Raw genomic sequence first — 26945 nt, 5'->3', positions numbered from 1 at the left:
AGATAAATAACTTAGATTTAGAAGTGTTAGATAAGTTATCTTGTTTTAAAAAGTTAATTTCTTACTTTAAGTGTTCGACATGCTTATTTCTAGATTGAACAATCTTAATTCCAGACATCTTGTCAAGTGAAATTATCTGACCATGCATCAAGATAATTTCCCTCAGATTTATATTTTTATCTTGTTTTTAGACACCCTTTTTTTTTTTTGCACTGTTTGGATCAACTGATACTTGTTGTAGACTCATGTTTGGTTGTCTTTCTACTTTTCTTAGGATGCCAGGTCGAGCTACAGGAAGATTCTCACAGATTCTGCGAGGAAGCTAAATGCTCAAGGCTCCCAGCTTGGAGCCTGCATTGAGGAAAGCGAGGCCCTACTATGAAGCCCGCAGACTTGCCAAAGAGGTGTGTGGTGTGGGTGAGTGTGTGTGTGTGTGGGTGAGTGAGTGGTGTGGATGGTTCTACATTTGGACTATGGGGACATACATTGTTCACCATTTGGAACTAAAGACTCAATATGTGGAGTCCCTTCAGAATTTAAAGTATAAAGGGTGATTTAATGTTTAGTTTACAACAGAGTTGTGACTTTGAGGTTCGAGTTCATTGAGTGCTGCAGCAGAAGCACTGCAATTCAAACCTACTTAGGACTACAGTGCATCCAGAAAGTATTCACAGCACTGCACTTTTTCCACATTTCGTTATGTTACAGCCTTATTCCAGAATGTAGTGAATTCATTTTTCCCTCAAATTCTACTCACAACACCCCATTGTAATGAAAAACTAAGAAATCACATGTACAGTTGTATGTAAAGTTTGGGCACCACTGATGATTTCCTTGATTTTCCTTTATAAATCATTGGTTGCTTGGATCAGTAATTTCCGTTAAATATATCATATAGCAGACAAACACAGTGATATTTGAGAAGTGAAATGAAGTTTATAGGATTTACAGAAAGTGTGCAATTTTTCTTTAAACAAAATTAGGCAGGTACATAAATTTGGCCAACCCACAGAAAAAAAAAAATACATCAATATTTAGATCCACAGATTTCAGTAATATTCAGGTCTGGGGACTGAGATGCCCATTCCAGAACGTGTACTTGTTCCTCTGCCTGAATGACTTAGTAGATTTTGAGCAGTGTTTAGGGTCGCTGTCTTGTTGAAAGATCCAGCCCCGGCGTAACTTCAACTTTGTCATTGATTCATGAGCATTGTTCTCAAGAATCTGCCGATATTGACTGGAATCCATGTGACCCTCAGCTTTAACAAGATTCCAGTACCTGCACTGGCCACACAAGCCCCACAGCATGATGGAACCACCTCCAAATTTTACTGTAGGTAGCAAGTGTTTTTCTTGGGATGCTGTGTTCTTTTTCAGCCATGCATACCGGCCCTTGTTATGTCCGAATAACTCAATTTTGGTTTCATCAGTCCACAGCACCTTATTCCAAAATGAAGCTGGCTTGTCCAAATGTGCTTTAGCATACCTCAAGTGACTCTGTTTGTGGCGTGTATGTAGAAAAGGCTTCCTCTGCATTACTCTCTCATCCAGCATCTCCTTTTGCAAAGTGTGCTGTACAGTTGAACGATGCACAGAGACACTATCTGCAGCAAGATCATGTTGTAGGTCTTTGGAGCAGGTCTGTGGGTTGACTATCACTGTTCTCACCATTCTTCGCTTCAGCTTATCTGAGATTTTTCTTGGCCTACCACTTCGGGCCTTAACTAGTACTGTGCCTGCGGTCTTCCTTTTTCTCACTATGTTCCTCACAGTGGAGACTGACAGCTGAAATCTCTGAGATAGCTTTTTGTATCATTTCCCTAAACCATGATGTGAGCAGTCTTTGTTTTCAGGTCATTTGAGAGTTGTTTAGAAGCTCCCATGTTGCCACTTATTAGAAGAGATGCAAAGAGGAGAAACATTTGCAAATGGCCACCTTAAATACCCTTTCTCATGAATGGATTCACCTGTGTAAGGAGGTCAAGGGTCAGTGAGCTTACCAAACCAATTTGTTTTCCAATAATTAGTGCTAATGTATTCAAATCAGTAAAATGACAAGGGTGCCCAAATTTATGCACCTGCCTAATTTTGTTTAAATAATTATTGCACACTTTCTGTAAATACTAGAAACTTCATTTTACTTCCCAAATGTCAGTGTGTTTGTCTGCTATATGATATATTAACTGAAATTTGTGATCCAGACAACCAATGATTATAAAGAAAAATCATGAAAATTATCAGGGGTGCCCAAACTGTTGCATACAGCTGTGCATAGTAGTCACACCCTTTGATCAATACCCCGACACCACGCACCATTTCCACCACCATTGTCATGACATCACGCACCATTTCCACCACCACCATCATAACATCATGCCCCATTTCCACCACCACCGCCATGACATCACGCACCACTGACATTTTTTTTTTTTTTTATAATTTTCTCCACATTTATACCACAAACACCTACATACTTCATAAATCACTCAGTGTAGCCCAGACTAAACAACCTCTGACGCATAGAGCTTTCATGGAGTAGCTGACTGCTAAGCTGTTGGACAGGTCTGTACCATCAGCTCCTGCACGGGCTTACCTTCCTGAGGCCATCACTGAAGTCCCAGCTTAAAGGCCACCACAGGTCACAGGAAGTGAGAGCATTGTCATGCCCAGGGAGTGAAAAAAGACACTCTTTGGAAGTGCTCTACATGTGATGTTGCCCTCTGCCTGCAGATGGACACCAACTGTTTTCTGCATGGCATAAGGGCTGAATATATGTACATATTGTAAATACTCTAAATATTGTGATTTTTTTTCTGTCCTTTTGTAATAGTTGGTTTAAAAAGCTATAATGCTCATTTTTCACATGTAATATGCGGACTTCATTCATTGTCATTTCTCATTCCCTGTAATGGTGCATTTACACATAGGCAAGACGCGTTACGAATGTCATTTTTACGTCATTCTTGGCACTTCCTGACATGACTGACATTAACGTGACTTAACACATCTGAATAGGTTTCTTAATAGTGTGTGTTGGTGTGTGATTTTTGTGGAGCATATTTTGGCTGTCAAAAAATCTTCCACGAATGTCATGCGTCACCTCATGTCGTGGAGGTCGTAACTGAGCATGTTGATCCATCTTGATTAGTGGTAATCCTTAATAGAGCGTGACAGCGTTCTTTCTGACATGCGCACATTAACCCTGCTGCAACCGCATTCAGTTTCATTGCTGCAATATGCTGAAGAAGGACAGTCAATCAATCAATCAATCAATTTTTTATATAGCGCCAAATCACAACAAACAGTTGCCCCAAGGCGCTTATATTGTAAGGCAAGGCCATACAATAATTATGTAAAACCCCAACGGTCAAAACGACCCCCTGTGAGCAAGCACTTGGCTACAGTGGGAAGGAAAAAACTCCCTTTTAACAGGAAGAAACCTCCAGCAGAACCAGGCTCAGGGAGGGGCAGTCTTCTGCTGGGACTGGTTGGGGCTGAGGGAGAGAACCAGGAAAAAGACATGCTGTGGAGGGGAGCAGAGATCGATCACTAATGATTAAATGCAGAGTGGTGCATACAGAGCAAAAAGAGAAAGAAACAGTGCATCATGGGAACCCCCCAGCAGTCTACGTCTATAGCAGCATAACTAAGGGATGGTTCAGGGTCACCTGATCCAGCCCTAACTATAAGCTTTAGCAAAAAGGAAAGTTTTAAGCCTAATCTTAAAAGTAGAGAGGGTGTCTGTCTCCCTGATCTGAATTGGGAGCTGGTTCCACAGGAGAGGGCCTGAAAGCTGAAGGCTCTGCCTCCCATTCTACTCTTACAAACCCTAGGAACTACAAGTAAGCCTGCAGTCTGAGAGCGAAGCGCTCTATTGGGGTGATATGGTACTACGAGGTCCCTAAGATAAGATGGGACCTGATTATTCAAAACCTTATAAGTAAGAAGAAGAATTTTAAATTCTATTCTAGAATTAACAGGAAGCCAATGAAGAGAGGCCAATATGGGTGAGATATGCTCTCTCCTTCTAGTCCCCGTTAGTACTCTAGCTGCAGCATTTTGAATTAACTGAAGGCTTTTTAGGGAACCTTTTAGGACAACCTGATAATAATGAATTACAATAGTCCAGCCTAGAGGAAATAAATGCATGAATTAGTTTTTCAGCATCACTCTGAGACAAGACCTTTCTGATTTTAGAGATATTGCGTAAATGCAAAAAGCAGACCTACATATTGTTTAATATGCGCTTTGAATGACATATCCTGATCAAAAATGACTCCAAGATTTCTCACAGTATTACTAGAGCTCAGGGTAATGCTATCCAGAGTAAGGATCTGGTTAGACACCATGTTTCTAAGATTTGTCAGTTTTATCTGAGTTTAAAAGCAGGAAATTAGAGGTCATCCATGTCTTTATGTCTGTAAGACAATCCTGCAGTTTAGCTAATTGGTGTGTGTCCTCTGGCTTCATGGATAGATAAAGCTGGGTATCATCTGCGTAACAATGAAAATTTAAGCAATACCGTCTAATAATACTGCCTAAGGGAAGCATGTATAAAGTGAATAAAATTGGTCCTAGCACAGAACCTTGTGGAACTCCTAATTAACTTTAGTCTGTGAAGAAGATTCCCCATTTACATGAACAAACTGTAATCTATTAGACAAATATGATTCAAACCACCGCAGCGCAGTGCCTTTAATACCTATGGCATGCTCTAATCTCTGTAATAAAATTTTATGGTCAACAGTATCAAAAGCAGCACTGAGGTCTAACAGAACAAGCACAGAGATGAGTCCACTGTCCGAGGCCATAAGAAGATCATTTGTAACCTTTCACTAATGCTGTTTCTGTACTATGATGAATTCTAAAACCTGACTGAAACTCTTCAAATAGACCATTCCTCTGCAGATGATCAGTTAGCTGTTTTACAACTACCCTTTCAAGAATTTTGAGAGAAAAGGAAGGTTGGAGATTGGCCTATAATTAGCTAAGATAGCTGTGTCAAGTGATGGCTTTTTAAGTAATGGTTTAATTACTGCCACCTTAAAAGCCTGTGGTACATAGCCACTAACAAAGACAGATTGATCATATTTAAGATCGAAGCATTAAATAATGGTAGGGCTTCCTTGAGCAGCCTGGTAGGAATGGGGTCTAATAAACATGTTGATGGTTTGGATGAAGTAACTAATGAAAATAACTCAGACAGAACAATCGGAGAGAAGAGTCTAACCAAATACCGGCATCACTGAAAGCAGCCAAAGATAACGATACGTCTTTGGGATGGTTATGAGTAATTTTTTCTCTAATAGTTAAAATTTTGTTAGCAAAGAAAGTCATGAAGTCATTACTAGTTAAAGTTAATGGAATACTCAGCTCAATAGAGCTCTGACTCTTTGTCAGCCTGGCTACAGTGCTGAAAAGAAACCTGGGGTTGTTCTTATTTTCTTCAATTAGTGATGAGTAGAAAGATGTCCTAGCTTTACGGAGGGCTTTTTTATAGAGCAACAGACTCTTTTTTTCCAGGCTAAGTGAAGATCTTCTAAATTAGTGAGACACCATTTCCTCTCCCAACTTACGGGTTATCTGCTTTAAGCTACGAGTTTGTGAGTTATACCACGGAGTCAGGCACTTCTGATTTAAAGCTCTCTTTTTCAGAGGAGCTACAGCATCCAAAGTTGTCTTCATGAGGATGTAAAACTATTGACGAGATACTCTATCTCACTTACAGAGTTTAGGTAGCTACTCTGCACTGTGTTGGTATATGGCATTAGAGAACATAAGAAGGAATCATATCCTTAAACCTAGTTACAGCGCTTTCTGAAAGACTTCTAGTGTAATGAAACTTATTCCCCACTGCTGGGTAGTCCAATCAGAGTAAATGTAAATGTTATTAAGAATGATCAGACAGAAGGGAGTTTTCAGGGAATACTGTTAAGTCTTCTATTTCCATACCATAAGTCAGAACAAGATCTAAGATATGATTAAAGTGGTGGGTGGACTCATTTACTTTTTGAGCAAAGCCAATAGAGTCTAATAATAGATTAAATGCAGTGTTGAGGCTGTCAATTTCTCAGCATCTGGTGGATGTTAAAATCGCCCACTATAATTATCTTATTCTGAGCTAAGCACTAAGTCAGACAAAAGGTCTGAAAATTCACAGAGAAACTCACAGTAACGACCAGGTGGACGATAGATAATAACAAATAAAACTGGTTTTTGGGACTTCCAATTTGGATGGACAGAGACTAAGAGTCAAGCTTTCAAATGAGTTAAAGCTCTGTCTGGGTTTTTGATTAATTAATAAGCTGGAATGGAGGATTGCTGCTAAATCCTCTGCCCCGGCCCGTGCTACGAGCATTCTGACAGTTAGTGTGACTCGGGGGTGTTGACTCATTTAAACTAACATATTCATCCTGCTGTAACCAGGTTTCTGTAAGGCAGAATAAATCAATATGTTGATCAATTATTATATCATTACCAACAGGGACTTAGAAGAGAGAGACCTAATGTTTAATAGACCACATTTAATAGGCCAAGTCGGCTAAAAGTTTTGTTCCAATGCATCCTCAGCGGGCTCCTGCAGATGTTCCACCTGCTGCTGTGCCTGATGTTTTGGGAAAATGAGCGAGATGAGAGCCGCGTGGAGCCACACATCTGGCTCTCTAAGCTCAACTAAGCATGCAGTGACAAAGCTCTTCTGCTGTGCATTTTGAGGAGCAAACTGTAGCGATCTGAATTGTTCAGCAGCTGATGCGATGAATAGGGGTCTGTGTGTGGAGACATTTCGCCTCATTCACAATGTGACAGAACCTAATGCACTGTTACTCTCGATAGCGTGCAACAGCACGGAACATTATTTTTGACCATGTGTAATGGTTCCTGATAATTCTCCAGCAACATGTGCCATTAATCGTAACGCGTGGTAACACATTGCAGCAGTTCCTGAGGACACCTGACGCCTCTGCCCCGAATCATCATATTCGTGTATCAGCGGCCAAGAATGTATACTTTGTGGCATTTATGACTTGCCGTTGTTATGTGTACACGCAGCTTAACATTTGGTAAATGCAATGTTACAGGCATGAGTTTAGTCAATAAAGGAGATTACACAGTTTTATTTTGGGACATTTGTTATACATTAATCTACAACTTTCTTCTGTTATACTATTTTGTTGCTCAAAGACTTTGATTAACTAATTTCTAGCCCAAAATGGTTTGGTCTCCAAGAGCAAAGAATTTTCTAAAAAAAGACATTTCATATTTTCATGTTTAGATCCAAATTCTTTCTCAATACAGTGATCTATGGGCAACTGTTTGTTGTGATTTGGCGCTATATAAAAAAATTGATTGATGATTGATTGAATTGATCTATGAGGAGGCAATTGAGAGGTTTTGAGGCCTGACCCAGATAAAGTAGGGGCCTGTTCTCCATCTTTTGCATTCTGAGAAACCAACATTTCTCCAGAATGTATGAGGTTTTGGTTCTCCCCAGGTGCAATGTTTGAGAAATGCTGGTAAATCTATGCACAAACAGTGAAGAAACATAATGACAGGCTTTAGACCATGCAGAAACTCTGCTCAAATCCAGCATATATTTCAGAAAAATATTTTGCTTGGTGCAGATCTCCATGGAAATGTGACACACAAGGAACGCTGAAGCAACCACACAGAATGGTCTTTTTTTGTGTGTGTACCTTCTGCGTCTCTGCAAGTTTTTAGGGTGCACAACGGACTCCCAAATGACATCATCATGTGTAATGGGGCCTTCATGTTATAAATTTGGTTGATCAAACACAAGAATGACAAGAAGACTGATCGATTTGTGGTCCTTTTTTAATCACTCAGATGTTCATACACTTAACAAAGTGCACATATTAAAAGACAACCTCTTGGAGGCACTATGCCCCAAGAGAAACAACGTTTATTGACAATTATAACCACGTCAGAGCTCGTATCTTCTTCCGAACCTTGAGTCCCAGATCTCCGCCAGGAAGCTGGCAACAACCAGTGTTTTAGCTCCCTGGGTCACATGGTCTCAGGCTGGAAAAAACAGTCAGTTCCACGAATAATCCAACAATTACCACAAGTGAAATGAACAAACTGAATAAATGTAATTACACATGGAATGAATGGATGTGGTACTTGTTGGTAACCTGGGCTTCCTCCACTCCCGTATGGAAATTTGATTTGTGATCTGCATATCTCGTTTGGCAAAGCCAGATGCTGTTCCTGACACTACCCTCATCATTTACTCGGGCTTGGGTCGAGCACTCAGAATGCAGTGGCTGAGTTACTCAATTACTCAGGATTCAGAAAAGAAAGATACAGATTTGGATGGTGTGTGATTGGTTGTACAGGAGAGTATTTAGGTTACATGGACTCTTCCTCCAGGCCCAGCAGGAGAGCCAGAAGGCAGCTCTGAGATATGAGAGAGCTGTTTCCATGCATACTGCTGCTAGAGAGATGGTGTATGTGGCAGAGCAGGGCCTCTTGGCTGACAAGAACACCATGGATCCCACATGGCAGGAGATGCTCAACCACGCCACCGCCAAGGTAAACACCACTGCTAAGAAATGTGTTGTATTCTTTACACGTTAATGTTTGTGGTTTGATCATTTTTATGAGGAAGAAAGGGACATGATCATTTTATACGAGGTTTAATGTAAATAAATGCAAAAACTTTTCATCCAGTAATTCTGCTGTACGTTTTTAATCATGTCTACCAAAGGGCCCTGTCCCACTGGTGTTTAGGAGGATTTGCGTATGGATTGCGCACAGAATTGGCCCATATTCGCCAAACATTCGCAATATCCGTGTAACATGCCTGTATGAGTCGGCCGTCATCCGAACACGCCCGTGATCATCCGCAGAGGCACGCATGTCCGCAGCCAGGATTTTTGAGCTGTTCAAAATCTGAATGCGGATGACATCTGCCTTACATACTCCATATATACTCAATTCATACACAATACATACTCACTCTATGCGCTGTATATCTGCCATTAACCGCTGATATCCGCAACTGACAGGGATTTATGGCTTGGCAGCGGACCGGACAGTGTGTAAAACAGATATATTGCGCACCCATCATGTCCACATCACAAACTAAAATTTGTTGTAGCGAATGCATACAAATTGGCCACAAATAAGCGTTTTTATTACATCTGCTTTGCAGCTGATTTGCAGACAATCTGTGAATACATAACAAACACATCACATAAACTCAAAGTATTATATGTGGCAGAAAGTGACATACCTGCCAGTCAGTGCCGGTCCAGCTGTGTAGATCCACAAAGACGTAGCTGCTGCAATCCAGGACTTTTATTTAACACCAACAAAAGGAAGAGTTGCTGTTTAGCCACAACTCACTCAAAAAAAAAAAAAAAAAAAAACACCGTCTCACACCCCGAGCGGCTTCCCCCCTCCCGCTCCCCAAACTCATGAACAGTTAACCCTTGCATGACAGAATGAACAAACTCTGTGATCAACTTGTCCAAGTCCAGCAAATACTCCAGAGGCTGTATTGTCTGTGTGAATAGTGATGCCGACGGCCCGAGTGCACTTCTTTTATGACCGCAATACAGATGCCGTGCATGCACAACACGTACGCAATGCATTCATAATACACCCATAATACTGCCGTGATAATCTCAATGTGTCGGATCAGTTTCCTCACTACATGCGTTATATAACCGTGATTGTTCATCATATATTCGCTATATATTATTAATATATCCGTAATTCATACTGGGACATTTGTCATTTTTGGCCATTTTTGTTGCGGACGACAACGAATGCCCACGATTTGTATACTCAATTCATGCGCAATTAATCCTCTCCCCAGTGGGACAGGGCCCTAACTACCTGTTGGGACTGGCACTTTTAATGGCGGGGCTGAGACAGAGCAACCCTCTGTTGGTGGATCTGTGGAATCCAATAGAGGAACCCTTGTTTGATTGTTTTTTGTTTTTTTTTATACAGAAGATTCATATCCTTACAGGCAAGAACTGATGCAATTTTCAAGGTCATAGGTCAAAGTCAGGGGAAATATTGGAAAAATCCTGATCCTTTAACATTCAGTTTTCAAAAATTCATTGAGAGCATTATGTAGGATGGTATCTTTTATTGAGTGACACAGTTTGATCGGGTGTCGCCGACAGAACGGTCCCTCCTAAAAATTGATCTGCCCTGCCTTCACGTCATTTCAGAGCATCAGCAGCAATGAGACTTTTCACACGTTGGGAATGTGCATGCGCGATGCGGTTGGTTCAGAGGTCAAAAGGTGTAAAAACATAAACAGGACACTCGGTCGGTCAGTGACAGCGTCAGTCAGACAACTGTCTTAATCCATAATAAACATAATTTTTGAGATACTTGTAAGAAGGAGTGAAAATGCACAAAATAATTACCTTTGAGATTATCCCAAACACTTTCTCTACCTCATGAAATGCATAAGACAAGCTGCTGTAGAAAATTCCACTGTGCTTCTGGAGTGATTAAAGATGGTTTTATCAGGCAATCTCTGAGAGCAAATGATTAATGCGCTACAAAATAATTATTTTATATAATGCAGCGTCCAGCAGCACACAGCATGGCATCCAGCGGGTCGCGTTGGCACGGTGACTTGCACGTCAGTGTGTGGGTTAAATGCACGCAAGTCCCGTCGAATCATGACACTCATCCAGCCAGCCGGACTCAAGTTCAGATATCGGGTCGGGGAATGATTTGCAGTCGGCATCTTTTAAAAGGGCAGCGTAATCTGTCGCCTTGCTCTGTTGTGATACAAATCAATGCGTTTTATCCCACCTGTGTTCATTATTCATTGATCCAAATCACAGGCACATGTGCCTATAAGCCTAATAAATGACACAGAACATGCAGGGAAATGGACCAGGCAGTTACTTCATGATTATTTACTAGAGACACCATTCAACTGCCATTCACCAACCAGATCCATGATTAATTTTATTTTTGTTCTTCACGAATAATTTATTTCACACTCTTGGAAATACAAACATAGTCCACAAGATTTATAGAGGTCTGCAAAGCGAAACAGTGATCAGCTGATTCTGTGTTTACGAACAGACACTGTCTGGGTCACAGTTAACAAGTCAGGCAAAACCTGAAGTTTCAGTTCGTGTGCAGCATAAGCTTCAGTTTTTCTTCCTTGGACACCAATACCACGTTTTCACAAAAAAATCTTTCAAGGAATCAACACTCCAACGGGAAAAATAATCAAAGTCTCTGTCATTCTCGCTGCCCACACAGTCAGTCATGATGCCTGGAGACTGCAGTTTACACCTCTTGCTCTTTGACCTCGTGTGCGACACCCAGAGGAGAGTGAGAGTATGAAAAGGCTTATTCACCGATTATCGCCTCGTTTCTGCTTTAAAACTGCACTTCAGTCATCATCTACAGTGAGGTAAATAAGTATTTGATCCAATGTCGATTTTGCAAGTTTTCCCACCTGCAAAGAATGTTGAGATCTGTAATTTATATCGTAGGTACACGTCAACTGTGAGAGACAGAATCTAAAAAATATTCAGAAAATCACATTGCATTATTTTTATATCATTAATTTGCATTTTATTGCATGAAATAAGTATTTGAACACCTACCAACCAGCAAGAATTCTGTCTCACACAGACCTGTTAATTTTTCTTTAAGAAGCCCTCTTATTATGCACTCTTTGCCTGCATTAACACCTGTTTGAACTTGTTACCTGTATAATAGACACCTGTTCACACACTCAATCAATCACACTCCGACCTGTCCACCATGGCCAAGACCAAAGAGCTGTCTAAGGACACCAGGGACAAAATTTAGACCTGCACAAGGCTGGGATGGACTACAGGAAAACAGGCAAGCAGCTTGGTAGAAGACAACAACTGTTATGATTATTTATTAGAAAGTGGAAGAAACACAAGATGACTGTCAATCTCCCTCGGTCTGGGATTCCATGCAAGATCTCACTTTGTGGGGTAAGGATGATTCTGAGAAAGCTCAGAACTACACAGGAGGACCTGGTCAATGACCTGAAGAAAGCTGGGACCACAGTTGCAAAGATTACATGAGTAACACACTACGCCGTCATGGTTTAAAATCCTGCAGGGCACACAAGGTCCCACTGCTCACGCCCAGGAGCATCAGCTAGCAGCTCGTTTAGCCGCGGCGCTCTGATCACTTCTGCTGCCTTATGTAAATGATTGTTGTACAAAAGCTTCAGATATCTGTTGCTGAGATAGATGATGACTGGAGGGAGAGTTTGAAGCAGAAACGAGGTGTTAATCTGTGAACCGCGTCATTGGGGGGGCCAGTTTTTAGGGGGACTGTTCGGTTCATACTGAATGTGAGTCTATGCACAGTAAGCAGAGTTGTTTGACAATAAATGGCTTCACATAACCACTAACCATGAGTGAAAACAACATTTTTGTGTTATTCATATTCTCTGAAAAATGGCCAACAAATCATAACTTGCCAGAGTATGTAAACGTATGAGCACAACTGTATCTGTAGCTGTTCAGATTATGTTTCCTACACTGTTCAGGTGAATGAAGCAGAAGAAGAGCGACTACACAGTGAGCAGGAGCACCAGAGAGTCACACAACTCTGTCAAGATGCTGAGGCCCGGGTTCAAACCCTTCAGAAAGCCCTGAAGAAGGTCATTCTCAAGTCCAAACCCTATTTTGAGCTCAAGGCACAATTCAATCACATTCTGGAGGTGTGTATTCACATTATGGATTATCTATATAACTTAACCACATAGTCATTAATTTAATTAATTAATTACAGCACACTTGGGTTGAGTTGGCACAAGTTTTTACACTGGATGCTCTTACTGACGCAACGCCACAGTACATGGAGAAATGTGGCAGGGGTGGGATTTGAACCAGGAACCTTCACACCGAAGCCAAGTGCACTAACCACTTGACCACCACCCCAGCTCCTAATTACAGCACCTATAATGTGTTAAAAAAATTGTTTAACACATTTAAACATGTTGGCCTTTAAGTGAGTGTCTGACATGGCGATGACGTTGGAAATTGAAGGGGTGATGATGAATGTCATCAGTGCATATGCCCCACAAGTGGGCTGTGAAATGGAGGAAAAGCTGATTTCTTGAGTGAGTTAGATGAGGTAGTAGAGAGTATACCCAATTATGAAAGAGTGGTGATTGCACATGGGCATGCTGGTTAAGGGTAGATGTGGTATGAAGTACAGGAATGCAGAAGGACAGATGGTGGTAGATTTTGCCAAAAGGATATAGCTGTGAAGAATATGCATTTTAAGAAGAAAGAGGAGCACAAGGTGACACGAGAGTGGAGGAAGGTGCGCAGAGGTGGACTAAATGTAGGTGATGCAGCATGAAAGAAATTAGAGACTGTAAAGTGTTGGCAGGGACGTATGTAGCTAGAGAGCTTTGGATGGTAGTTTGTATGGTGACTTTGGAAGTGATGCAGAGGAGAACTTGACCAAGGATCAAATTTAATGGATTGGCAAAGGACCCCAACACAGAGCGCTACAACGAAAGGTAAGAAAAAACAAGTTCATTTTCCACAAAACACAGTTTAAGTCGCAGGCAACAGGCTTGGTCAAAAACAGGAACATCAGCAATCAGTCCAATAGACAAGTCTTTCTGTGGGAGGCGAGGCTGCCACTGACATAAAGTCCCAATGGCAGAAAGTTCCAACACATTACATCCATTTTGGCACCTCTTCACGGGCTTCATGTCTCTGTGAGGTCGGATTTTAAGGATCTGCCATTAACCTATAACATTATTAATGGACTGGCACCTCCCTACCTAATTTTCAAAAATAACATCTCCCACATCTGTGTGTGGTTGGGCAATTTAATAAACTGTAATAAATTTAAAGGATCTGGATTATTTATGATACCTTTGTCAAGGAGGTATTAAACAAGTTGTGATGTAAATTGATCTTAAATCACAGGAATGTCTATAAAAACACCCAGAATTGTGGGAGTTTGGAGATGTTAAAGGTGATTTTGTACAATATGACTCCTTTAATAATTATCCTATTAGATCCATGACCATTTCATATTTAAATTTGTCCATCTGGATGAAAAACATGAATCAAACATTTTGAGAATTTGATGAAAAAGCACCACAGATGCAGTTTTTGCTCAACTTGCTGAAAGAGAAATACAAAAAAGGCCAGAAGGAGTTGCATTTTGTTTGTGGAAAGAAAGCTTGTGACAGGGTGCCAAGAGAACATTGTGGTGTTAAATGAGGAAGTCTGGAGTGGCAGACACGCATGTGAGGGTGATGCAGGATCTGTACAAGGAGAGCGTGGCAGCAGTGAGATGTGTAGTATGAATAACAGTTGTATTCAGGGTGGAGGAGGGAATACACCAAGGATCAGCTCTGAACCCTTTCTTATTTGCAATGGAGATGGACTGGACAATATCAGACAGTTGTGTCCATGGGCTATGATGTTTTGCAGATGACATTGTGATTTGTAGTGAGAGTAGAGAGCAGGTTGAGATTGTCCCAGAGAAGTGGAGATATACTCTGAAGAGAAAGAGAATGAAAGTCAGAGAGCAAGACCGAGTACATGTGTGTGAATGAGAGGGAACCTGGTAGAATCGTGTGGTTGCAAGGAGTAGAGGTGGTGAAGATACATGACTTTAAACCCTTGGGTTCAACTATTCAAGGTGGTGTGTGGTAGTGAGGTGTAGAAGAGGGTGCAGTAAGGGTGGAGTGGGTGAAAATGGGTTTGATACAAAATCATTCCAGTGGTACCCAAGGGTCATCCAAAGAGACCAAGTCCCAAAGACATTGTCTTTGGTCCGTGGTTAGTGTCCAACTCTTGGGAGAGTTCACAGACATTTATGATTGCTTTGCATGTGGGAGTCCATGTTTGTAGATGATAGCGCCATAGTTTCAGTGATATAACAGTATGTATTTTGAGTGGAGAGGTTCAGGGCTGTTCAGAAGTGGAAATGTATACGCACACATGCATGCAGGAGAATTGTATTTTGAGGGGATTGTGTGTGATTACTGTTGCTAAGTGAAACACAGAAAAGTAAAAACTTCAAACCGCTAAATTCCTTTTCAAAGTTACTCATATAGTGTTTGCTGAAAGAGGAACTTGACTGTTACGGCCTTACTGATGTTGTGCCACTGTGTTTACAGGAACATAAGGCAAAAGTTGTACAGCTGGAGCAGGAGGTGACAAAAGTAAAAACCCATTATTCTGTTGCCCTGCGCAACCTGGAGCAGATCAGTGAGCAAATCCACACACAGAGGGGAAGAGTCCGGGCCAGCAGGGAGCAGACGTCTGCTTGCGTGGGTCGAAGTTCTCCCGTGGGAGCTGAGGCTGAGGTCAGAGCTTCTGTCTGCATTCAGAACAGCAGCTGTGGAGTTGTAGATGGTATAGACAACAACTGGGCAGTTGGAGAGAAAACACGGTTATGGGTGGAGAGACATCGAGAGAGTGGCTGGGGCCAAAGGGAGCAGCTGGAGGCTGGGAAGACCGGATTTGATTGCATGTCTGTCATCAGCTTGCAGACCATCGCCTCTGATCTGGAGAAATGTGACTCGGTGGATCACCTCTGGGACTTCAGCGACAATGGACGTGTGCTAGGGGAAACCTGGGAGCCATATAGGAAGTCGCCACTGAAGCAAGTGAGCTGGAAGGGTGTAAATGATGGACCACAACAGGACACGCCTGACCAAGAGGATGGAACGGCTGGAAAAGATACACAAGTCAGCTTTGTCAAGCAGCACCACAGAAGTGTTAGTCTGTGATATGCAAGCTGATGACTGGGAATCATGAAACAAAATGTAAGGAAGTGAGAGAAGGCTGTAACAGAAATAAGAGGCTCTGAAACAGCAGGTACATCAGTCAGTAACCAGCCCCGACATTCTGCCGCTTTCCAGACTGACATACCGACACCGCAGCAAACTCATAAAACTATCAGCACTACTAAGTACACACAGGTGTGATAAACAACATCAACGGTACACTGAAAAAATGCAAAACCTGAAAGTATATTTTGGCCTGGTCACACGGAATACGACGATTCCTGAACAAAGGGAAAAAAGTAAAAAAGTTACAATTCATTGAGAAAAGGTGACAAATGAGCTTTATCACCGAACAGGCTGCGAATCAAGAGCGCAAAAGGGACAAATGAGGAACAAAACAAAACCAAAGCTAACATTGATCTCGACGTTTTAAATGAAACGCACCTGGAGGCACTGCTGGAGCAGTGTGTGTCTACATCTCTGAGTTCCAGGACTCTGCGCTGGGATGGAGCTCATAGTGCCTGAGTCCTGGAGAAACTGCAAACAGATGCTGTGGCAGTCTGTGCACACGTCGGTGGACCCACCTGCTCTGGTTCCTCATCCAGAACAAAAGAGGGATCATCTCCTTCATCATCAGAACCTCCACTGTCTGATGACACGCTGGGCGCTCCGTCTTGCTCCAATTTAAAAAAAAAAAAAAAAAAAAAAAAATCTCTGGTGTGTTGTGGTCACTGCTGTATCACTGTTTTACGTTACTAAGCCATATATATTGATATATAACAGAAAACTGTCAAAAGGGGCAATAAATATAAGTGTAAAGATGATTGAATATATCAGAGCAGTAAATTGATCAGTCTGTGTGAACACGCATTGACTCACATGTGCGGTTATTTCCACCAGGTGCAGCTGATCCACAACATGAATTCTGCCTTCCAGAACAGCTCTTTATATAATCATTTGAATTATCTACCTGTTGCGGCATGTACTTAAGGGCTGGATTATCATTCCTACACTCATATTGTTATATTTAATAAAAATTTAAAAAGCGCACGCAGGAGCTGCTGCTGCTGTGTTCCAAGTACCATTGGAAATTACACAACTTTTTTGTTGTTTCAAATTCAACAGTTGCTTGTGGCCAACACAAGCAACACAAAAGATTAAATCTGGCCTATATAAAGTGCCTGAGCACAGTGAAGCTGACTCCCCCACCCAGATAAAAAAAAAAAAATCCAAGCAAACAGACTGAGTTTGCCCTGTAATTTCCGACGGTACATGAAGGCAGCGGCAGCAGCAGCGCTCAAAAACAGCTTCTGCACTGTGTGAAAACATTCAGCTGGTTGAAAGGAGTCAAACTAAACGTTACACAAACTAAGCAAACGATAAAAAACCATCAAGAACGACAGCAAAACGAAATACAGATGAATTGAGGTTTTCGGTGGCATTCGTTCAAATTTTTCAAAAGTTTAAAACTCCTGATGAAACACCAGCTGCAGGAATGAAGCTGCGCGAAGGTTAAACGATGCCAACGAAAGTCCAGATTTGTTGCCCTTCGTTAAGTGCCGTGTGACTTGGCCATAAGATAAAACAAAAGTGCTTCAGTCAAATTTCAGTAAGATATAATTACTTGTTCTAGATAATGCATCCTAAAAATCTTGTCTCATAAACATCTTGTTTTGAGCATATCTGAGTCTTTCTTGACTCTGTGATTTTTTTTTTTTTAAGCTGTTGTTATTTTTAAAAGATACTTTTTCCAGACTCTGTCATCCATATTTTTTTTTAACTGGATTGGCCTGTCCTGTCATTTGTTTCAAAGAAAGTTGCATGTCAAAAAGATACTGCATTGTTATTAATGGCCACAAGATGGCACCACCTTCACATGTGACAACTGAATGCTGCTCCTGTACATTGATCTGAATGAGTAGGAGGGTCTGGGTGTTTGAGAACTAAGCTATGGTAAGGCAACTGTATAATTGGTCATTTAGGAAAGTTGATTTACATTTAGTGTGGTAAATGTGTGTACATTTTGCTCTGCATTGAAGTGATCCATGCGTCCGGACACCTTGTATTTTGTCTGTTCGCTGTTGACAGGAAACAGTTTGTTCAGAGTTCTTTTTGCTTTTAATTAGCCCATTAGCTTCTCATTGCAGTGATGAGTTTTCTGGGAATTCCCGGAAATCTAGGTTTTTACTTCCATGGCAAACGTTTCCAGGTTATTTTTGTTTTGCTGGCCCATGTCTGATTTAGTCTGTGGTCTGATATCATAATGTTCGTATTTGTAAAATCGTTCAGAAACGTCTCTGATGTGACGTCAGTGGATATTAAGTCTCACATTTTCATGTCCTGATCTGACACTGAAGGATAAATGTAATGTGCTGCCACTCGTCCACACAGCAGCTAATGAGAGACATCGTTATGGGTTTTAAAACGAGCTCCGTGTCGTGTTGAAACTACAAAGAAATGGGTGAAATGTTCTGCTGCAGAAAGACTGTTTAAAGTTCATCAGGGTTAAATTCAAATGGAGTTGGTTCAAACAAAAACTAAAACAGCAACCAGACTTTTTTTTTTATCATTTATTTGGAAAAGCTAACAGTCCTGGTGTTGCAGACCGAACGTTCCCCCCCCCAAAAAAGTTTATTTTACAGTTGAAAGGCTTTGTGTTTCCAAAAAGCTCAGTTTGAAAAACAGCAGACGTGAGAGATCAGAGAAGGAGGGGGAGGGGGAGGGAGAGAGAGCAGAGAAGGGGTGGAAAGGAGGAGGGGCACAGCGCCAGTGAACGAAGAAAGTAGTTTAAAAAAGTAGTTTTAAAAGTAGTTTAAGTAGTTTTAGTCATTTAAAACAGCAGGTTTGAAAAAATCAGTCCAGGTTCAGCTCTTGTTCAAACAAGGCATTTAGGTGTTACATTGTTTAAAAAGAAAAAGTAATGCAATCCCACTCAAATTGTTGAAAAAGACCCCATGGAAAAAATAACTTTGATCTTACATATATTACAACATTCTTAAGTTCAATGCATCTAAAACCACAGAAAATTAGTTAAGGCTTGTCAAGAATGTTTAGGGGCATAAAACCATATAGCTTCAGGGAGCAGCAGATCCAGGGGCCCATGACCCCCCGAAGCTATGAGCTGCGATCACATAATTTACCCGGCGCTAAAATGGCCCTAGCTCGAACCCTGTTGACCTGAAAGCAGGCGGCGGAGAAACAGAAGTGTAGGGACTGTTTCCAAAGTGCATAAACAAGGAAAATATTCAATAAATCCAGGTTTGGTGTCACCAAATTCACTGAACACATCAACGTTCTCCTGCTGGTGATCAGTTTCGAAAAATGTCATTGTGAAAAACTGGAGAATATTTTATTGAAATTTTCAAGTGTCAATGTTAAACGGTGTAGTGACACAAAATGCACAGCAGACATCAGTGGGGTCCTGCTTGGTTATACAACCCCTGGCAAACATTATGGAATCACCGGTCTCGGAGGATGTTCATTCAGTTGTTTAATTTTGTAGAAAAAAAGCAGATCACAGACATGATACAAAACTAAAGTCATTTCAAATGGCAGCTTTCTGGCTTTAAGAAACACTACAAGAAATCAAATCAAATCAATTTTATTTATATAGCGCCAAATCACAACAAACAGTTGCCCCAAGGCGCCTTAAATCAGGAAAAAAAATTGTTGCAGTCAGTAACGGTTACTTTTTAGACCAAGCAGAGGGAAAAAAATATGGACTCACTCAATTCTGAGGAATAAATTATGGAATCACCCTGTAAGTTTTCATCCCCAAAACTAACACCTGCATCAAATCAGCTCTGCTTGTTAGTCTGCATCTAAAAAGGAGTGATCACACCTTGGAGAGCTGTTGCACCATGTGGACTGACATGAATCATGGCTCCAACATGAGAGATGTCAATTGAAACAAAGGAGAGGATTATCAAACTCTTAAAAGAGGGTAAATCATCACGCAATGTTGCAAAAGATGTTGGTTGTTCAGTCAGCTGTGTCTAAACTCTGGACCAAATACAAACAACATGGGAAGGTTGTTAAAGGCAAACATACTGGTAGACCAAGGAAGACATCAAAGCGTCAAGACAGAAAACTTAAAGCAATATGTCTCAAAAATCGAAAATGCACAACAAAAGAAATGAGAAACGAATGGGAGGAAACTGGAGTCAACGTCTGTGACTGAACTGTAAGAAACCGCCTAAAGGAAATGGGATTTACATACAGAAAAGCTAAACAAAAGCCATCATTAACACCTAAACAGAAAAAAAACAAGGTTACAGTGGGCTAAGGAAAAGCAATCGTGGACTGTGGATGACTGGAGGAAAGTCATATTCAGTGATGAATCTCGAATCTGCATTGGGCAAGGTGATGATGCTGGAACTTTTGTTTGGTGCCGTTCCAATGAGATTTATAAAGATGACTGCCTGAAGAGAACATGTAAATTTCCACAGTCATTGATGATATGGGGCTGCATGTCAGGTTGATATTTTGGACACTTTTCTTATCCCATCAATTGAAAGGATGTTTGGGGATGATGAAATCATTTTTCAAGATGATAATGCATCTTGCCATAGAGCAAAAACTGTGAAAACATTCCTTGCAAAAAGACACATAGGGTCAATGTCATGGCCTGCAAATAGTCCGGATCTTAATCCAATTGAAAATCTTTGGAAGTTGAAGAAAATGGTCCATGACAAGGCTCCAGCCTGCAAAGCTGATGTTGCTGCTGTTGTACCACCTCTGGCTTTTATAACAGCTTGCAGTCTGTGAGGCATGGACTTAATGAGTGACAAACAGTACTCTTCATCAATCTGGCTCCAACTTTCTCTGATTGCTGTTGCCAGATCAGCTTTGCAGGTTGGAGCCTTGTCATGGACCATTTTCTTCCATTTTCTTGTTAATAATGGCTTTCGTTTCTGTATGTAAATCCCATTTCCTTTAGGCGGTTTCTTATAGTTCGGTCATAGACGTTGACTCCAGTTTCCTCCCATTCGTTCCTCATTTGTTTTGTTGTGCATTTTCGATTTTTGAGACATACTGCTTTAAGAGTTCTGTCTTGACGCTTTATGTTTGCAATATGTTTGCCTTTAACAATCTTCCCATGTTGTTTGTATTTGGTCCAGAGTTTAGACACAGCTGACTGTGAACAGCCAACATCTTTTTCAACATTGTGTGATGATTTACCCTCTTTAAGAGTTTGATAGATGCAGACTAACGAGCAGATCTGATTTGATGCAGGTGTTAGTTTTGGGGATGAAATTTCACAGGGTGATTCCATAATTTATTCCTCAGAATTGAGTGATTCCATATTTTTTTCCCTCTGCTTGGTCTAAAAAAGTAACCGTTACTGACTGCCACAATTATTTTTCCTGATTTCTTATAGTGTTTCTTAAAGCCAGAAAGTTGCCATTTGAAATGACTTTAGTTTTGTGTCATGTCTGTGATCTGCTTTTTTTCTACAAAATTAAACAACTGAATGAACATCCTCCAAGGCCGGTGATTCCATAATTATTGCCAGGGGTTGTACTACAGCACTCAGTTTGGAAAAATGTGCAAAAATTTAATGTTAGTGATTTTGTATCATTAAAATAAGTCATAAAATGACCAATAAAATTCAATGAAGATCACACACTTGCTTCAAAAAACAACAAATTAATTAATCCTTAAAGACATCAAAAAGTGAAAAATCGTTAAAATACATAATATTGGTAAAGAAACTGTTAAACAGCATGAAGAAGGTGCAACGGCTTGATTTAATCTGGATTAATTTTCTTCTTCTAATGGCAAAATTCTATAAAATGTTAAAGATCGGAAGTTAATTTGTTGCATTTTTTAACATTGCTTTGGATATTAAAAATACTCAATTATAAATTGTGCTAATCTAAAAACAGTTTTAGATATATGTACACTATTAAACCTATAAATTTTAAATAATTTTCATTGTTTATTTTATACCCTTGATTGGACTAAGCTGTTGAAGATGTGTGTGTGTGTGTGTTTATGTTATTGTGGTCTTGATTCTGCATTTATTGCAGCTTGTGATTCCTGTTTTATTTTGGTGGTCCCAGCTTCCTTGTGTGTTTTCGTAACTTTCTTCCTGTGTTTTACCTCAACTGTTTCCAATTAGCGATTACCTCACCTGTCTCCCATTTGTGTGAATCCACAAATTGACCCGTCCGCACGTCTTTCATTAAAAAAATCTCCTTTAACAGTGGAATATCCGGATAAAATGCTGAAACCGACTTCTTCTGAAACTTCTCTGTTCTCTCACGACGTCCTGGATCAATAGAGCCTGAAATGTGGAGGTTTTCAGCTTGAAACAGGCTGATGATGGCGCCTGAGAGCGCTGCACGACGTCTCACACCGTGGGAAGTCCTTAAAGCGACAGTGTCACCTCAAAATCTCTCATCAGCCGTTAAAATTTTCACTGAAAACCAGCTTAATTTTTCGAACCATGTCCACTTCGATGTGTCTCACAGGTTTAGAAAAAATTTTGATCAAACAAAGCGCCAGTCTCTCAGCAACTTCTCAGACAAAGGAATTCCGACGAGGGGCTGGACGACTCCTCCCACAAGGAGTGCTCACAGGCGAATGACGTCACCGACAGGCATGGAAAAACTCACGCATGTGCACGAGGGTTCATGCATGTCTGACGTAAAAACATATGAATGAAATCCATATAGTTTTTGAAAAAAATAAAAAGGACCTATACTTTATGGATAGACCTCGTAGTCATTTTTCCATAGACTTTAGACATAAGCAGTTGAAATATAACACTTAGAAGCCAGGAACAAAAATTGTGTTACATAGTGTAATCAGTTTTATTGCCAGTTTTCTTTAGACAAGTCAGGGGATGGATACATGCAAATTCAGTAAGGTATATCTTATATTACAGTTCAAAGGTGGAACTATGCTAGTATACTAAGGTTTATCTAAAAAGTAGTGTAAAATAGAGGAGCAGAATGAACATTTTTAAATCACTGAATATGTCTTGGAATATATTTACATTAATTACAAAGAAATACAAACAGTTTAGCACTCTGGTAAATCTGTATGGAGTGGCTAAAAAACTGAGTGACTGTGCAAGAAGGAGAAGACTGAGGAAAGCCACCAAGACACCCACACAACCCAGAAGTTACAGGCTTCAGTGGCTGTGATTGGAGAAACTGTGCACAGTGCATGTTTTGAATTTTGTATCCCCAGTTATACAGCTTCATGATGAAGTGATATAGAGGAGGATTTTCTTTAAAACAAAGTTCAGGTACAATTTGCCAGAAGGTGCATCTGAGATGAAAGCCTAGATCTGTTTTGATGAAAGAAAATCCTTTATTCTGACTATCAGTTTCTGGTTCTTCCGTGAACCCAACTGTTGTGTTTCAACAGAAAATGAAGTCTGTGTGGATCCTCAGGAAAAACTGCACTTTTAGCAAGAACACAGCGAACTTAATTACAAGCCTCTTATAGAGAACAACTACACGGTTTCCCGCTCACTGCTCACCAACAACTGCAACCGCAAAATGACAAACCCACCTCTTTTGTACACCTGGGAGCGAGCTCCCCCTGCTGGTCTCCATTGGACACCACACCAAACCATTAGGAATGTTTGTTTTGGGAATTAAGAATGAGGAGACAAGGAATGCAGAAGAGTCGGTCACGTGTCCTCCATCACAGATGCTTAAAGGACCACACTGGACAGTTTGGTGGTTCAGACAAATACACAGTTTATTTCAAAACTACTACTTTTTTGTTCTATGTTCACTGCAGTAGCCTTGCACCTGGTGATGTGCGTATATCTACCTTGATTGATCGTTTCAAAACTACTTGCACAACTCTTCAAAGTTCAGGCTATTTCATGATGTCGTGTAATCTGTCTTTATTTGGTGACTGTTATTATGGTCAGGCAGTATGAAAAATAGGCGGCAAATATTAATCCTTAATCAGATGTTAATCCTTATTCAAACCAAAGTGACAATCTTTAGATTCTCCAGATCACAAAATTAAAATTCCAAAGACACACTGCAAAATCAGAGTGATAGTTTTGTATTTGTATTTGGACCTCTTAGTACCATATCACCCCAATAGAGCGCTTCGCTCTCAGACTGCAGGCTTACTTGTAGTTCCTAGGGTTTGTAAGAGTAGAATGGGAGACAGAGCCTTCAGCTTAGGGAGACAGACACCCTCTCTACTTTTAAGATTAAGCTTAAAACTTTCCTTTTTGCTAAAGCTTATAGTTAGGGCTGGATCAGGTGACCCTGAACCATCCCTTAGTTATGCTGCTATAGACTTAGACTGCTGGGGGGGGGGGGGGGGGGGTTCCCATGATGCACCCAGTGTTTCTTTTTATTCACCTCTTTCTGCTCTGTATGCACCACTCTGCTTTTAATCATTAGTGATTGATCTCTGCTCCCCTCCACAGCATGTCTTTTTCCTGATTCTCTCCCTCAGCCCCAACCAGTCCCAGCAGAAGACTGCCCCTCCCTGAGCCTAGTTCTGCTGGAGGTTTCTTCCTGTTAAAAGGGAGTTTTTCCTTCCCACTGTCACCAAATGCTTGCTCATAGGGGGTCGTTTTGACCGTTGGGGTTTTTCTGTAATTATTGTATGGCCTTGCCTTACATTATAAAGCGCCTTGGGGCGACTGTTGTGATTTGGCGCTATATAAATAAAATTGATTTGGAAATATTAATTTAAATAGAAAGGTAAATGACTTAAAACTGTAAAGCCTGACACATTAAAAAAAATAGCCAGAAAATTCCAATTTTTTGGAACTGAGATGCTTATTAAACCTTTTGACAAAATCCCCACTTTTTTTTTTTTTTGCCATATCATCATGTTTATGATTTTTTTTTTATATCACATTTCACACATTGGGCATTTTTTGCTCACAACAATGTTAATTTTAGATATAACATTTTGAAAATATAGAACATCTCAGGCTGTTTTTCCCTTCTTTTTTTAACATACCATTTTTTGAGGCTTTTTGATTCACTTTGTGACTGGCACAAAAACAGATTCTGTCCTTGTTCAGGAAAATATGGACCTTACACTTCTCACATGTGAGAAGTGACTGTCGGTGCAGTGCTTGCATTTCTGTCAGATTTCCCATGTTGGAAAATGATCAGTGCCCTCCCCCCTCACATCAAGAGGCACACTGCAGCTTGGCCTTTTACGGGGTGATGTTGGAGTCTCTTCTGGAGAGGATATTTTATTTAACCAGGTTAGTCCCATTGAGATCGAGACCTCTTTTGTCAGGGTGACCTGGAGAGAATAGCAGTCTACCACACTTGATTTTAGCCTTTCCTGCGCTTGTGAGGAAAGTGCCAACCAAAGCCTGAAACCTTTGCAGAACCATGGTTTTTGTCTGGGGCTCTAGATTCTTCTGGTCTCTTCTGTAGCGGTTCCACACATTGATGACTGCCACTGTGTGTGACAACAGACGTTGTACCATCTTTGGCATCTCAGCATCACCATCAATGGCTGGTCTGGGAATCATCATTATGTGAGTTTTTGGTTTGTGATCCAGCGTTTCACATTTCCCACAAGTTCAATGCCAACAAAAGAGGAAATCAGATTTGCTGCTTTGCTGTCGTACCATCTTATAATGAGGTTGTTGTCCTGGTTCACTCTGAAGTCCACTGACCCTTTTCCATTTTTCTCCAGTTCATTTACATCCATCATGGTGCAGTCTTTCACCCTGATCATCACGTGCCAGTGTTGTGGATTCCTTTTTTCACTTTCACTTTCACTTTATTTATTCAATGTCTCCAAAGGAGCAATGAGCTGTACAGCAGTGGGTATACAGAAAATTACAAAATACGAGGGCAAAAACAAAATAAGGAGTGTTACTGTCGCTTTAAGGACGGCCGCCAGCGGCTGTGGGGCGCGCCGCGCTCCAAAGCCGCCATCGACAGGCTGAACGACCATTTCATTTCTAAACGGATGGCTGTCTGGATCCGTGACCATCGTGTGCCATTTCTCTGGTTATCACAAGAGCTGGACATCAACCATTTTCCGTCAGATTTCACTTTTAACAAGAGATTTTGTCATGGAAAGCCGAGCGGAGGCTTCGCGCGTCACGATCGATTCGCTACTGGAGCGAGACAAAACCACCTCCTTTTTGGTCTCACAGGACGGCTTTGAGATGGCGTTCAGACAGCTGTCGGTGGTTTTTCCATCGAGTGATTATCCGAGAAATTGTGGATGTGCCTGGACATGCCAGAACATGTCCCATGAGGCTTCATCACGGCGTTGCTGTGCGCCATGCGGCACCGCCGCGGCGCGCGGAATTCCTCCACACGTCTCTCTCAATGTGCCGAAAAAGTGCTGATATCCACGTCTTTTCACAATTCCTGTGCTAGCCAGACGACGTCCCGGATAAAACACAGCGTCCAGTTTGGAAATGAACGGCACATTCCACTGTTACAGGAGTTTTTGTCATGGAAAGAGGAGCGGAGGCTTCGCGCGTCGTGGCGGTGCCGCATGGTGCACAGCAATGCCGTGATGAAGCCTCACGGTACATGTTCTGGCATGTCCAGGCTGTGGGGCTCTACCAAGCCCGTAACATTTTCACTGAAAGCCAGATAAATTTTTCTAATGGTTTCCAGCTGCCAGTCTCTAACAGTTTCTGAAAAATTCTGATGGAAAAAAAGCCCAAATCATTCCGCCATTTCCTGACAATGAAAATCCGACGAGAGGGCTGAACCACTCTTCACTCAAAGCCTGCTCACAGGTGAATGATGCAACCGACAGGCGTGGAAAAACTCACGCATGCGCACGAGGGTTCAAGCTTGTCTGACGCAATCACACGTGATTCAAATCCATATGGTTTTTGAAAAAAATAATAAGGTCGGATACTTTTCTAATAGACCTCGTAAAAAGAAAAGAAAAACACACCAGACATTCAGTACACAAGGGGGACACAGTACAGACCTGAATCGATGGAAATGGAACCGAGTTACCTAGCGCGATTTGTCATCAACCCTAAGTACCTGCTTCTCTCCTCTGGTCAGCATTCAGAAGAGAGATAGCCTGCACTGTAGGAAACCTAAGCCTCGCTCCAGATGGCAAATAACAAAATTCACCATGGAGAGGGTGGGCCCGATCAGATAAGATCCTCTGAGCCTTCCTCCTCATCTGTCTGGAAAACAAGTCAGACAGTGAGGTCTGCTGGGCCTCCAAGAGCTTG

General features: G+C 41.2%; 1 protein-coding gene across 1 annotated transcript; it reads left to right on the top strand.

Annotated features, from left to right (window-relative positions):
• Nucleotides 1-367: 367 nt before the first annotated feature.
• Nucleotides 368-15820, top strand: LOC117502115 (SH3 domain-binding protein 5-like). The gene is made up of 4 exons (XM_034161126.1): nucleotides 368-404; nucleotides 8392-8553; nucleotides 12548-12721; nucleotides 15155-15820. The coding sequence occupies exons 2-4, from the start codon at nucleotides 8443-8445 to the stop codon at nucleotides 15767-15769; spliced, it is 900 nt and encodes a 299-aa protein (XP_034017017.1). The 5' UTR covers nucleotides 368-404; nucleotides 8392-8442; the 3' UTR covers nucleotides 15770-15820.
• The last annotated feature ends 11125 nt before the right edge of the window (nucleotides 15821-26945 follow it).

Source organism: Thalassophryne amazonica, chromosome 20 (assembly GCF_902500255.1).
Source record: "Thalassophryne amazonica chromosome 20, fThaAma1.1, whole genome shotgun sequence".
NCBI lineage: Eukaryota > Metazoa > Chordata > Actinopteri > Batrachoidiformes > Batrachoididae > Thalassophryne > Thalassophryne amazonica.
Note: the sequence above shows the minus strand (reverse complement) of the source record. Positions and strands in the feature narration are given on the sequence as shown.